Source organism: Ananas comosus, linkage group 8, assembly GCF_001540865.1.
Source record: "Ananas comosus cultivar F153 linkage group 8, ASM154086v1, whole genome shotgun sequence".
NCBI lineage: Eukaryota > Viridiplantae > Streptophyta > Magnoliopsida > Poales > Bromeliaceae > Ananas > Ananas comosus.
Genome location: NC_033628.1, coordinates 13312282 through 13327515, shown reverse-complemented (window position 1 = coordinate 13327515; position 15234 = coordinate 13312282). Strand labels below are relative to the sequence as shown.

At 37.9% G+C, this 15234-nt stretch overlaps 1 protein-coding gene across 1 annotated transcript; it reads left to right on the top strand.

The window, feature by feature from the left end:
* On the top strand, positions 11204 to 12412 carry LOC109713750 (transcription factor bHLH96-like). Its single transcript, XM_020237934.1, has one exon. It carries the CDS (start codon positions 11800 to 11802, stop codon positions 12160 to 12162), a length of 363 nt encoding a protein of 120 aa, XP_020093523.1. The 5' UTR covers positions 11204 to 11799; the 3' UTR covers positions 12163 to 12412.

Sequence of the window (15234 nt, the reverse complement as noted above, 5' to 3'; positions counted from 1 at the left end):
AAGCCGAATATAGCGTTTCACGTGTCACAACCTCGCTCAGATGGCCATCGATGAACGCGCTGATCCTAAACGTACGACCGATCATTACAACATCTGGAGTTATTATATGATGCATGTTACAGCATATAATAATTCGCATTGTTTGGAGCACGGTATACTTGGTAATTGTACTACCGAGGGATGCAGTATTCTTAACTTACGAGCACTTGTAAAATAATATCCAGACTTAGCAATCTCTCCAGGATATCACTATCAGGATCAAATATTCTCAGCTCCTGTCCAAACTGACCAAATGACTATTGTTCGTAACAATGACTTTCGACGTGTGAACAGATTTTAACTTGACGATACTTTAGAATTCTCTTTTGTGGTAACGTAATTTGTTAGCTCCTTTTTTATTTTATCACCATAGTCGACTCAAAAATTGTGATAGTCGGTCGAATAGGTATGATGGGAGTGAGCTGATTTAAGAAGTTGAGAGAGTGTGGAGGGAGTGTATCGAGAGTACATCTTGTTGGTGTGGGGAAAAGGACGAGGCAGTAGGTACTACTACAATTCTTCAGCGTCTCGTGAAACCGCGCATTCCCTCCGCCCTTTGTACGAGCAGTGTATCCATTATTATGCTGTCGTAAATACATGCCTATATTTTTTCAATTAATTATTATAGAAAGTGGGTCGAATAAAATATTCAAACATCAAATTAAACATATCTACAGAGTCCATAGGCTCTTCACATTCGCCATTGCGGGCTGAATGCTTTTTTTTGCTATATATAAATATGAGTTAATTGCATATACGTTTCTACAAATATAGTGAATTATAAATATATTTTTATAAAATTTAATTTTTATAAGTTATTTCTATAAAAGTTTTAATATATTCAGATATATTCTCTGGTTATGATCCGTTGTTAATTTTTTAATAATAAAGCTGTGAAATTATAATTTTGCCCTTGCCCTCTTCCTCTTCCTCTTCAGGCTGCGGGAGCGGACGGCGACGACGGCGGCGATCTTGCGGAGCTTGTCAGGATTGCGGCCAACGAGGACGAGGAAGAGGCGGAAGGCGAAGGCGCGGCTGATGCTGTCGGAGGCGCCCGTGATGACGGCCCACGCGGGCACCACGACGGCAACGATGATCGGATCATCGACGACAATGAAGACGAAGAAAAAGAAGAAGAAGAAGGAGGAGAAAATGAGGAGGAAAAGGAGAATACGGAGAAGAAGAGGAAGAAGAAGCAGGAAAGGAAGAGGAAGAGGAAAAGGAAGAAAAAAAAAGAAAAAATTATTAGTTCACATTTTTAATTAACTATGGTTAAGTATTTTAACTGTGGTTAAAGAAATTTCTCTAACGGACCCTAACGACAGAGACATATCTGAATACATTAGGACTTTTATAGAAATAGCTTATAAAAGTTGAACTTTGCAGCAATATATTTATAATTCATCATATTTATAAAGATGTGTATGCAGTTAACCCTATAAATATATATATTTTGAGCGTAAACACAACATAGTAAAATATCTTCTTCGCCTTTTACTTTACAGAACACTATTTTAGCTTTAAATAGTTTTATTGTAGGCTAGATTGCTAATGAACTAGTATTCAAGTCGTGTTTTTTTGTTTTTTTACCCTTTTCAAGTTTTCAAAATTTGAGAGCTCGATTGCATCCCACTGCCTCTATCCCCTTCAAACTCCATCCTGTGTCTTACCACTGAAAACTCAATAATTCAGAGTACTAGGTTGAGTTTTGCTATCCCCAAAAAAGCATTATACTTAAATTCTCCTACTTTTTTTTATTAAAATTATAATTTTTTTAAAAAAAACCTTAGATAAAAAACTTTAGATTTTTTTTTGTCAATAAAAAAAGAAAAAAAAAAGCAATGAAAAATTTTCTGACTTTTTATTTATTTTCATAAAAAGCTAATATTAAAAAGACCATTTAAGGTTCCAATGTCTTTCAAAGTCAAATTCTGTTAATGAACTATTTGGAACAGCCGTTATCTCTGTAAGGTTATCATTTTGCTTTTTCAAATATACCATTTTACCGTCACCCAGTTTTCTTATTTGTTGTTAAGTTGGGGACAAAAGAAATATTTTCTCTACCCTTCTACTGCTATTAATTTTTTTCATTTGTCCTTAACTTTGAGGCAAAATAGATATTTTAATTATGTTTAATTATGGTAAAAATTAAACTCGGGCTTAACCCTAGATAACTTATTGGATCCGATATTTTTGAATAACGAAAATATATGGGGGTATATTTCAAACAAAAAAATGAAATAAAATATTTAAAATATTTTCAGAAATATATAGATAATTATCTCAAAATAAAAATAAAAAACTGGAGGGGGAAATAGGCATAGAGACTTAGGGAGTACTATATATTCTAATAACAAATAATCAAAGGTACCATTCCAGCGCATCGGAGAGACACTCCCTGTCTCTCTCTTGTCCGGGGCACATTGTTCTTTCTCCCTTTCTCATGTCATGTTAGATCGAGTGGGCTAAAACGATTCGCATGAATTGATCGAGCCACGACCTGCCATGTGCCGTGTTTCGTTCTGCGTTGCACTCCTCTCCGCATAACATACATATATGTTCACTAAAATGTAGTTCCTTCGTATTTTTAGCTAAATTTATTTAAAAAATAAATAAATAACATGCATCCTATCTTTCTTTTTCTTTCTCTCTCTCAAAAAAAGAAAATTTAGCTGATAAGAAGATGTGCGCCGTCTTGTAGAGCAAAAATTCCGACCGTCCCTAGAGCAAGTGGTAAAGGGTTTGGTGGTTGGTACCTGAGACCCAGTTCGAATACTAGTTGATTCACATTTCAAGCTAAGTTTATTTCTAAATGAAATAAACAAAGCTGGTAACGTGCTACCTATCTCTGAAAAAAAAAAAAAAGTTTTATATAAGATATTGTAAAAAAGGCCGAAAGTGTATGATGCCCACCATCTAACTAATTATTTTATACAGAATATATTTATATTTATATTTATATTTTCGATCCAATGTGGGACTCTAAACTATTTTAACTATCATCATATGTTAAGTGCTACCATATATATATATGTGATGCAAATTTAATTATTAAATTGTAACTAACATTAATTCCCCAGCGCAAGTGACAAAAGGGCTTGGTGATTGATATTCGAGACCCAAGTTCGAATCCTAATTGATTCACATTTCTAACTAAGTTTATTTCTAAATGAAATAAAACAAAACGGGTAGCATGCTACCTATCTCTCTCTCAAAAAAAAAACATTTTCTCAAAACAAAAGAGAAAGAATTGTAACTATCATGTGTTGTAAACCTAACGTACCTCACATGTTATTTATTTATTGAGAGATAAAGATAGCATATTATTCATTTTATTTATTTTCTAAAAAAAATAAACTCGGTATAAATATAAAACAACAAGGACTTCGAATTTAGATTCTCGATTATGATTTATCAAGCTCTTTATCACGTGCGTTGGGACCGTAACACCTGCGCTAGGAACGATGGATCAGGCGTTACTTAATGTTACCAGTCTCATGTATATATGTATCTCAGAATAATTAACCTCAAATCACAACTATGTAATATGTATCATAAATCTAACTATATAGCCTCATATGCTACTTAATGTTACTGGCCTGTAACTCAGAATAACCTACGCACCAGATGCAACTAACACGCAGGCCGTGGTTTGTCATCACCCTTCAACCTCACACCACTCTATCTTCCTCTTCCATGATCTCCACCCTTCAAGAGAGAGAGAGAGAGAGAGAGAGAGAGAGAGAGAGATGCGCTGCTGTACTGTGGGGCCCAAATATGTAAATAGCTGAGGAAAAGAACACGCAAAAGAGACCAAAAATCATTAATTATTTTGTTTCACAAATTTGGAATAGTGAGCTGCAACCCTGCCCCCCTTATCTACGTTGCAGCTCTATATCTTAACCATATGTGATTTAATTATATAAACACCACATAAGTGACACCAAAGCCCATTAATTTCCTTTGGCTGCAAAAGCTACCAATGTCCCTCCAAGCAAAACGCCACAGGGCACATGACCCTGTGCTTTTTTTTTTTTCTTTTTTTCTTTTTTTCCATCACAGTTAGAGGCAAAGATGATCGTACGTACTCCTCTTTGTGGCATGCACCAGTACCCCAAATAGTCTTCATTGTCCGCTGATGTGCTAGCACACTGGTTGATGCTCCTGTTCTCAAATTTTATTTACATATATCTTAGGTAAAAAGTTTAACTATAGTAAAAAGCTGGGTGCATGCGGGTATATACCTTGCGCCCGATGGATCTATCGTGCGATGAAATTTAAATATGTACAAAAATTTTCTACGCACGGTTGGCACGCAGCGGCATGTTCGCTAGGTGTATGAGCGGGGTGCATGGAATAATAGTCCATGCTAACGTGGTTCTCGAGATGGTGTCACATGGATTCCCTGACACGGTTGGACCATGCATGGTCCAAAACCCTTTCCCTCTCTTCATCTCAAGGGCCCCTCCTTATACGGCTTTCAACCCTTCATCACCACTTTCGGAAAAACAAACTCTCTCTCTCTCTCTCTCTCTCTCTCTCTGATGTCCTACCCTCGTCACCATCCTCTCTCTCTCTCTCTCTCTCTCGCTAACGCATGCCACACAGTCACACACACATGACACAACACACATGTTCTACGTGGCGCTCAAACGCACCTCGGGAACATCCACGAAGATGCAGAGATCGATCAAGTTCTTACGGGGAATAGAATTCAGATGCCTTTGAGCAATTCGTCTTCTTCGGAGATGTGGAGTAGAGGGCTTCCTCTTTTGCTTCTGTTTAATTAATCATCAAGGACTAAAAAGCTGGTCGATCACACACACACACACGTACACACACACGTAAAATATAAATACATTCTTTTATGGTTAGATTGCTATTAATAAACTAAACATTGCATTGGGTTGTGGGTAAAAGGTGTCCTTTTGTTGCCTGATAACCTTTACGATGTGATTACAACGCTGAGGACATTCTATACAATTAATGATGCTCTCTTCGCTCTTGGTAATTGATAAAATAATGTTTTGATGACCAAAAAGCTGGTCGATCTGGGTAAAATAAATTATGGATTTCTCTTTTTTTCTTTAAAAAAAGAAGTAATTGGGACTACCTCTCTCTCCCAGACCACCATCCAAGGAGAACTGGAGAGAGGTCATTCTAAAGTTACAGCATAAGATAGGGGGTTGGCAAGCTAAACTTCTATCTAGGGGAGGCAGACTTATTTTGGTTAATGCGGTACTAACCAATTTACCCATGTGCTTCCTGTCAGTTTTCAAGGCTCCTGTGTGGGTGATTAAGCGTATCGAAGCACTAAGAAGGGACTTTTTTTGGAATGGCGGACGAAATGAACCCGGCAAAGGATGTTTGGTGGCTTGGAAAAACGTATGCAAGACTAAGAAGAAAGGCGGCCTAGGTATCTTGGATGTCGCAATCATGAACCATGCTCTGATGATCAAATGGTGGTGGAAATTCCATGCAGCACCAGAGCTTCAATGGAATAAGCTAATCCGTGAATTGTACTATCGTAGAAGAACACCTCTGAGGGAAGGCAGATCCTTCACACCTTTCTCTAATTGGTAGAAGGGTGTCCTTGATCTCAAGGCCATCTTCTGTTGGGGAGCGATTTTTAAACTGGAAAACGAGAGTACAATCGATTTCTGGTTAGACCGGTGGTGTGGGGAGAAAACGTTAAAACTATGATATCCGGAGGCTTATCTTAACGCCGGAGGGAAATGTGTCAGAGTTAGCGAGTGCTGTACGGCGAGTACTTGGAACTGGGCCAAGATCATGGGGGGCAACGTCGGCCAAATGCAAGGTCTGATACCGGGCTTCTCGGAGCTCGAAGAAAGGATCTCCAGCTTCTCCGTTGAACAAGGTGGGGATATGATCCAGTGGTGCTGGAGTTCAGACAGACACTTTTCAGTTAAATCGACCTATGCGGCGTTGACGGATGGAGGGACGAGAAACGTTCGTGCCGCCAATATCTAGAGTCTCAAAATCCCCTTGAAGGTAAAAGTGTTTTGCTGGCTGGTTCTCAAAAAAAGGTTACTTACACGTGATAGGCTTACGAAGAGAGGCTGGTCGGACGATCCTACCTGTGTACTATGCGGGTCGTGCGATGAAACAATGGACCACCTGTTCACCCAGTGCGTATTCGTTAAGTTTATCATAGTGTCAGGGGAGGACGATACTCAGGCCCATGATCTGGGGGACGACGTGAATTTCGTATGGGATAGGTGGATGGTTAGAAGAGACCACATAAAAAAGCGAAACTGCCTTCCTGCCCTTATAGGCTGCTGGTGGATTATATGGAAGGCTAGAAACGACTCAGTCTTCCGAAATATTAGTCCTAACCCCGAGTTAGCGGTACACAGACTCAGGCTTTTAGTGAAGGAGTGGGACTTTCTACTACTTTAGTTTTTTTTTTTTTTTTTTTTTTTTTTTTTTTTTTTTTTTTTTTTTTTTTGGCTAGTATAGTTTTCTTTTGCTCCTGGGGCCTCGTTACCCATACATGTAGCTTAATTCATCTTTCCAATGAATGAAGGGTAGCGTGCTATCCTTTTCTCAAAAAAAAAAAAATAAACATGTGGATTCTCTGCAAAACAAACCACTTGTTTAGAGAGTATTCACAGAAAATATAAAAATAATTAATATTACTTAACTCTAAAATATATAAAGTTAAGAGAGTATCTGAAAAATAATGTAAGGTTAGGAATGATTTCAAAATTCATAATTAGGGATCTCCATACATTTTTACGGTGAGAATAGAAAGAAATTAATTTTTCATTATGACAAACCGGCTGACCCAAGTAATACTAATTAAAGTGTTTATTTTGATCCTTAGGAATTTAATGATCGGATAAGATTACTTCTTTACATAATAACGTATGAAGGCAAATGTCCCAAATTAAACGTTCTCATGGGGATTAAGTAGCGTAGTGCGAGTTTACTTACCGCATTAAGAGCCATGCTTAATTAGTGTTCTACCATACTAATTTAAAACAAAAAAAATGTTTAATTATGGTTTGCTGATAGATGTATTTAATATTTACCGAGAAGTGCTCTATAAATATAGAGTTGGACGGACTACTATAGTAGCAAAATTTATATTGCTATCAGTTTTTTAGCCTTTAGATCAACTCTTTTCGTATTTCTAACATTGGATTAAATACTATACCCAGTGGAACCACTCAACCGCTAGGGATCACTCAACTTTAACCGATAATATCATCCCGATCCTACAATTTTTCATCCAAGGGTTAAAAACTTGATAGCAAAAAGAGCGTTTTACTATTAATAGCATTCCAGCCTAATTCTAATATATATTATATATAGAGTTGGACTGGGCTACTATTAGTAGCAAAATTTCATTGTTGTCTTTTCATTATTCTACCATTGATTGAATCACTAACCGGGCATCCACCCCAGAGGGACCACTCACTTTAACCGACTAATATCATCCTGACCTACAATTTTTCATCTAAGAGTTAAAAACTTGATAGCCAAAAAAAAAAGTTACTATATAGTATTCCAGCACTATTCTATTATATATATATATATATATATATAATTGAACTAGAATACTTTTAGAAGTATCATCCCCTTGGTGCTATTAAGTTTTTAGCCATTGGATCTACTCCTAAAATACTAATAACCCTTGGATCAAATACTATTTCACCTACCACCATCATCTTAACCTCACATTTCTTTATCCAAGGGTTAAAAACTCAAAAGCACCGACCTCTGGGTGCTTTTGAGAGTATTCTAGCTCAAATATATATATATATCTATATATATATATATATATATATATATATATATATATATTAGCTGGCCTCTTTTTGTGTGTTGGGGAACTCAATTTTTTGTCTGCTTCAAAGAGCTTCTCATTTCGTAGACATCATCATATTATAGTACCGACGACGACATGGCTATAGTTTGGCTTACATTAATTGTTGCTTAATTAGATTCACCTTTTAATGAATGAACAGCTCAAGATCAAGCTTTCTCATGGAAATTAAATTTCATTCACTTAAATTACAGGCCTCTTTAAACTTTAATGGTGCTCGTTTAAATCTAATAATTAATTAATTAATTAATGCCTGCTCATTCTCATTCTAAGTTTTGAGTTGCAACTTATTTATAAGCATTTGGGAAGAAATCGCTTAAATTTTTATAGAACTGTGTTTTTAATTCATATTCAATACTTTTCCTTTTATATAGATATGTCGATGAAGCTTTAACCTTTATCTGGGCCGGATCTCAGCCACGACGTCCAGATCTGCGCGAGATTTGGATGAACGGCCATGATTTAGCAGGCTCACCAGATCTCAACCGTTGCGCGCAGCTAATTTCTGGCCGAGCTCCGCAGGGTGATGGTGATGGGAGAGAGAGAGAGAGAGAGAGAGAGAGAGAGAGAGAGAGAGAGAAATAGTATCTCAAAAATTCTAAAATAAAGTGGTGGAGAGGAGAATGAAGCTTTCTATAATTGAAAGAGAAGATGAGAAGAGATTTGGGGGGTGGAGAGAGATAACATTATAGTATTTTATACGGTACGAGACATTGGGTAATTAATCAGTAATTAATGCAAGCTACCCAATCTCCCCTTGTAATATTTTTGTTGTAATCGTGCGGAGTTACATTATTTTTTTAAGAGAGAAAGTTAATATAGTATTTGCGTTTTTATTTTTTATAAATAAATTTAGCTGAAAATATAAAGTAATATCATTTCAAATTTAGAAACTTAGATATCAATAATTAAGTCTTTTGCCACTTGCGCTTTGGGATAATTGATTAGGAATTGTATTGTTAGTAATTTTATATTATCGACAGAATTAATTTTATACAGTGGTAATTAATATAAAAAGATTCATAAAAAATGGCAAATAATTATGATAGAGTAACGCAAAACCAAACATGCCCTAATTTTAGTGAAATAGTGATTCTTTAAAGTACAGGTTGGTTATGCGAGAGTATATGCTGGGCTTCTCTTGTATTAAATACGTCCACTGGACCATGTGCTTGTTTTCGCTCTCCTCCTCACCTGATTCTCGCTCTGGCTATTATATATATATGTAATCACCATGGTTTTGTTGTCTCTATTCCGATGATGCTAATGGGTCCCCCATCTCATTTCGTGACATGGGTTGCAGCCTCTTTGTAGAGTATTTGTATTTGGAGAGAGAGAGAGAGAGAGAGAGAGAGAGAGAGAGAGCTCTTTTTAAAATTTTTTGAAGCAGAAATAGAAAAGCTATACTCCTTTCCTGACCCCTCACGTGTAATCTTCTTCACAACCCCCTTCCTCTCTTTTGAACTTCACCTCATATCACACACACACACACACACACACACACACACACACACTCAACACTCACGAACCTTGCGAAAGAAAAAGTGGGTTTTGGTGGTAATGGTTTGTAGTCTTATGTACGCGCGACCTCATGCAGTGAGTGAGAGAGAGAGAGGGAGAGAGAGAGAGAGAGAGAGAGAGAGAGTGTGTGTGTTTGTGCGGGCTGCATACATAAAGGTAGTATGAAGAAGCTTAATTAGAGAGAGAGAGAGAGAGAGAAGGGGGGAGGGAGAGAGAGAGCGCATACATACAATGAGTAGTACACTCGGAGGACTATGTTCGAGTGAGCTCCCCAGCTTCTTCATCTACGACACCATCAACGCCACGCAGCTCCACTACACCAACCCCTCGGAAAGCGCGGCGGTGCTCGGCCCCGCGCCGCCCGAGGCAGCGGCGGCGGCGGCGGTGGAGCAGCAGCAGATGAGGGTGCAGGGAGGGAAGAGGAAGCGGCGGCGGCGGCCGAGGAGCGGCGGCAGCAAGGAGGAGGTGGAGAGCCAGCGGATGACGCACATCGCCGTCGAGCGCAACCGCCGCCGCCTCATGAACGACCACCTCGCCGTCCTCCGCTCCCTCATGCCCGACTCCTACATCCAAAGAGTACTATATACTAATTAATAATTAATGCATTCATTCGTTAATTAAGATTTAAGTTTCTTCGTCTCGAACTCGAACTCGTGACTTTTTTTCTTTTTTTTGTTGTAAAATCTCGTCACTCAAACTACCACTAGAATTTTAATAGTTTTGACATTAAAGTGTACATTGTGCAATATTATCAGTGCATTTCAAACAAGCTCGGAATTTTCCGGTTTGAGTGAGTTTTTGGAAATTCGTACAGTATGCATGTTTATATTTGTACTGTGATACTAGTCAGATATTAATTATTACCCTCATGGAGTTTCTTTACCTCATCTCATCTCATCTCTTCTCCTCAGATTTTGTCAAATTTAATGGAAAAGAAAAAAAGAAAATTAAGGAGAAATATATACATTTTGATATTTATTTATTTATTTATTTTATTTTAACGGCAACGTGCCATTGTTATAAGTACATGGTCAATTTCCGTAGTAATTAATGCGGGTACACAGTTTGATCGAAGCGTTCATACTCTAGTTTGGCAGAATATTATTCCCTTCACCGTGGAACCACATGCATTTATGCGTCCTGCACTTTCTTAATTGTACTATATTAATACATATTATTTATATTTAAATATTATAATAACATTTATAATAAATTATATTTAAATATTATAATAAATTCTTTTTATTAAATTTAAGTTTAAGTAGAATTTTAAATTTTTTTTTAAATTTATATAATAAATAGTTTTTATTAATTGGTCCCACCCCTATTCTTATTTTAAAAATTTAAAAATTAAAAATTTAATTTTTTAAAATTTGATCTTAAATTTAAAGTTTGAAATTTAAAATTTAAAATTTTGAATTTAAAATTTGAGATTTTAAATTTCAAATTTTGAAATTTCAAAGTTAAAATTTTAAATTTAAAAATATATATTTAAAATTTTAAAAATTTAAATTCAAATATAATAAGAGGATAATATTATTATTTTTTATTTATAAAACCCATTATCTTTCTTATTCCATCTTACCTAACCAAACGCTATTTTTTTTTTATTCCCAGGAATAATCTAATTTTCATCCAAACACAAAATTGATCTAATTCCCGCTTATATCTCAATTTATATTTATTTTTGAAATAATTATTTTTTTCTTATCCTCGAACCAAACGATACCTTAAAGTACAGGTTGGTTATGCGAGAGTATATGCTGGGCTTCTCTTGTATTAAATACGTCCACTGGACCATGTGCTTGTTTTCGCTCTCCTCCTCACCTGATTCTCGCTCTGGCTATTATATATATATGTAATCACCATGGTTTTGTTGTCTCTATTCCGATGATGCTAATGGGTCCCCCACCTCATTTCGTGACATGGGTTGCAGCCTCTTTGTAGAGTATTTGTATTTGGAGAGAGAGAGAGAGAGAGAGAGAGAGAGAGAGAGCTCTTTTTAAAATTTTTTGAAGCAAATAAAAAAGCTATTCTCCTTTCCTGACCCCTCACGTGTAATCTTCTTCACAACCCCCTTCCTCTCTTTTGAACTTCACCTCATATCACACACACACACACACACACACACACACACACACACTCAACACTCACGAACCTTGCGAAAGAAAAAGTGGGTTTTGGTGGTAATGGTTTGTAGTCTTATGTACACGCGACCTCATGCAGTGAGTGAGAGAGAGAGAGGGAGAGAGAGAGAGAGAGAGAGAGAGAGAGAGAGAGAGTGTGTGTTTGTGCGGGCTGCATACATAAAGGTAGTATGAAGAAGCTTAATTAGAGAGAGAGAGAGAGAGAGAAGGGGGGAGGGAGAGAGAGAGCGCATACATACAATGAGTAGTACACTCGGAGGACTATGTTCGAGTGAGCTCCCCAGCTTCTTCATCTACGACACCATCAACGCCACGCAGCTCCACTACACCAACCCCTCGGAAAGCGCGGCGGTGCTCGGCCCCGCGCCGCCCGAGGCAGCGGCGGCGGCGGCGGTGGAGCAGCAGCAGATGAGGGTGCAGGGAGGGAAGAGGAAGCGGCGGCGGCGGCCGAGGAGCGGCGGCAGCAAGGAGGAGGTGGAGAGCCAGCGGATGACGCACATCGCCGTCGAGCGCAACCGCCGCCGCCTCATGAACGACCACCTCGCCGTCCTCCGCTCCCTCATGCCCGACTCCTACATCCAAAGAGTACTATATACTAATTAATAATTAATGCATTCATTCGTTAATTAAGATTTAAGTTTCTTCGTCTCGAACTCGAACTCGTGACTTTTTTTCTTTTTTTTGTTGTAAAATCTCGTCACTCAAACTACCACTAGAATTTTAATAGTTTTGACATTAAAGTGTACATTGTGCAATATTATCAGTGCATTTCAAACAAGCTCGGAATTTTCCGGTTTGAGTGAGTTTTTGGAAATTCGTACAGTATGCATGTTTATATTTGTACTGTGATACTAGCAGAGCATATGTCCCTCATGGGAGTTTGCTTTACCCTCATCTCATCTCATCGTCATCTCATTCTCCCATCAGCTTTGAGTCAATGGTTAATGAGAAAGAAACAAAAGAAAATCAGGAAAAGGGTATAAAGCATTGATTTGATAATTTATTGCTATTATTTATTTTATTTTATACGGGCAACGGGTAGCGCATTGTTATAAGTACTTTGGTCAATTTCCGTGAGGTAATTTAATGCGTGGTACAGCGTTTGGATCGCGAAGGGGCGTTCATACTCTGTTGGGCAGCAATCTTATTGCCCCTCACCGTGGAACCGACATGCATTTATGCGGTCTGCACTTTCAACAGCATTCCCCATCATTAAATAATAATAAAGGGAATGATGACCGGAGTTTGGTCGGCGGTTTTTTCCCTATTTAAATTAGGATTGGATGACATTCGCATGTATTGACGTATAAAGTTGAGCCTTACTGCTCTTCAGTTAAACAGATGAAATCATTTCCTAATAACGTACCATGCTCGGTAGACTGCACTGTCCTTTATATTCTATATAATTATTCTAGCATCTGTTTCTATATTCTAATTTATTAGTTCAACTTAATTTTTTTTATTTTTTAATTTTTTTTTTAATTATTATTATTATTATGATTATTTTGGGGGGGTGGGGTGCATGAGTAAGGGTGACCAGCTTAATGTGGGAGGAGCAATAGATTACGTGAAGGAGCATGGAGCATACTCCTCCTCCCTCGACGCGCTCCAAAAAGAGGACCACTACTGTTGCAGCACAAGATCATCAAAGCACCCACTCACGCACAATGACGGGTCATGCGCTATCTCCCCGCCCTTCCGCCCCAGTTTCTTCGCATGTACTCCGTCAATACCGTGTTGCGCCACGGGTTTGGCGAAGGACTACCCGTTCCCGCGAGAGTCCGACCCGCCGTGGCCCGACATCGAGGTGACCTCATAGAGACGACCCATGCGAGCGTCCGCATACTCTCTTACTAACGCTCGAGCCAGCTCTTAGGTCGTCGCCGGCTCCACAACTTTTGAGGCTCACCGTGTCCACCTCAAATGTCAACATACCGATTTCGACTCAATGGTCCTCTCTCCCATTAGAGTAAACGGTAAACAAACCCCACTACGCTACTGTTCTTTCTCTCTTTTTTTTTTTTTAACATACACAAAAACATATATCTAGTAGGATATAAAATTCATTGTCTCCGAGCAATCCTTTATTTTAGATACTAATATTCATGCCCATATCATTCTTAATTAACATTATAAAAAATATTTTATTTACTGGTTGTCGATTAATTTTTTTGTTATACATATTATATTTGTTTGCCGTGAAAATGTAGCCGCGAATGGAGTTTCAATTTGGAATTTTCAAATAGAATACACTGTTTAACATTGTATTTTTAAAAGCGAATCCTGAATCAAATCACACAACAGTACGACACACACACACAACACCTATTTTCCAGTAGGTTTTTATTTTTTTTTTATTTTTTTCTTTCTGATCTTATGAAAATTACCCACCACAATCCTAGTACACTCACCCTGATTAAGGATATCATATATATGCCAACTCAATGAGCTGCTTATCTATACGCATTATACCACCGATACTTCTCTCTATTTTTTTATTGACGCGAGAGACCCTCAGACTCAGCCACTTCATCCCCCCCTCATTCGTTTCACCATCCTCCATCATTGACTCAAACCTCAAAATTAGAACTTCAAGCGATCTCGCGCAATACCCAAAACACCACCCCCCCCCACCCCAACCCCCTGTTGCCCCATCTATCATCCTCTGGAGCCGCAACCCGAGAGTTCGATAAGACTCTATATAGTAAAACTCTCAATTCCACTACCATGTACATCCCCACTGTGTGGGTATCCCCCCCTCTCCGCCGATAGCTGTGGTGCATTACGCCACACACACCCCAAAAATAAATTGCTCGCTCCCTTGGTTACCTATTCATCCAGGCACCTCACCCACGACTACCCTTACTATATTCCTCTGCCATCTGCTTCTTATACACACTTGTTCACACCCCTAATAGAAAAACTTCTTAAAACAAACCCACTACGGTCTACAACTAATGCGACTAACTTTCATGTACTATACATTGGTTTTTTAAAAAAAAGCACTCTTTTAGGGTTTCACAGAGCATTGTCAAGTGTGCCCTTGGTATTTTTGCCCAGAGATTTGTACCATCAAGGAGAAGGAAAAAAGGTTGGCAGTGTATGTCCTTTTGTCTAGATTCCCTGGGAGAAGAGACATATGCCAAGTCATTTTCTAACTTATATTCAAAATAAACTTTGGAATTAGCAATTATTATCGAGCATTAAAACACTGTGTTTATGGTTTAATGTAATTAATGTTGGATTGGTGCAAAATTGACAATGTTCTTTTGCGAGGATTAATTTGAGGAGCTCAACCCCACCACTAGACATGTTACAACGGGAGCTTCGACTATAGGCATTTGTAATGAGCATTAACAATACCTACGTACATTAAATATTTTCTAGCTAGTACTTTATCAATGAAATCAAAATACAAAATTTTAATAGAAGTTATTACCAAAAGAACCAATGCTATTCCGGTACTCTTTAGTATAGTAAAATTTAAATTTTTTTACCAAAAAGTTAAATTCACTTAATAAAGAAAGAAAAATATACAGAGTCATCTTTATATAAATGTTTCCATATTCAGAGCTTGGTAGTTACAGACCTGGTGTCAGGATCAATTGAACAATGAACCGTAAATATTCTATTGCATGCTTGTGACCAGAAAAATACCATCTCTTTTCTCTTTTT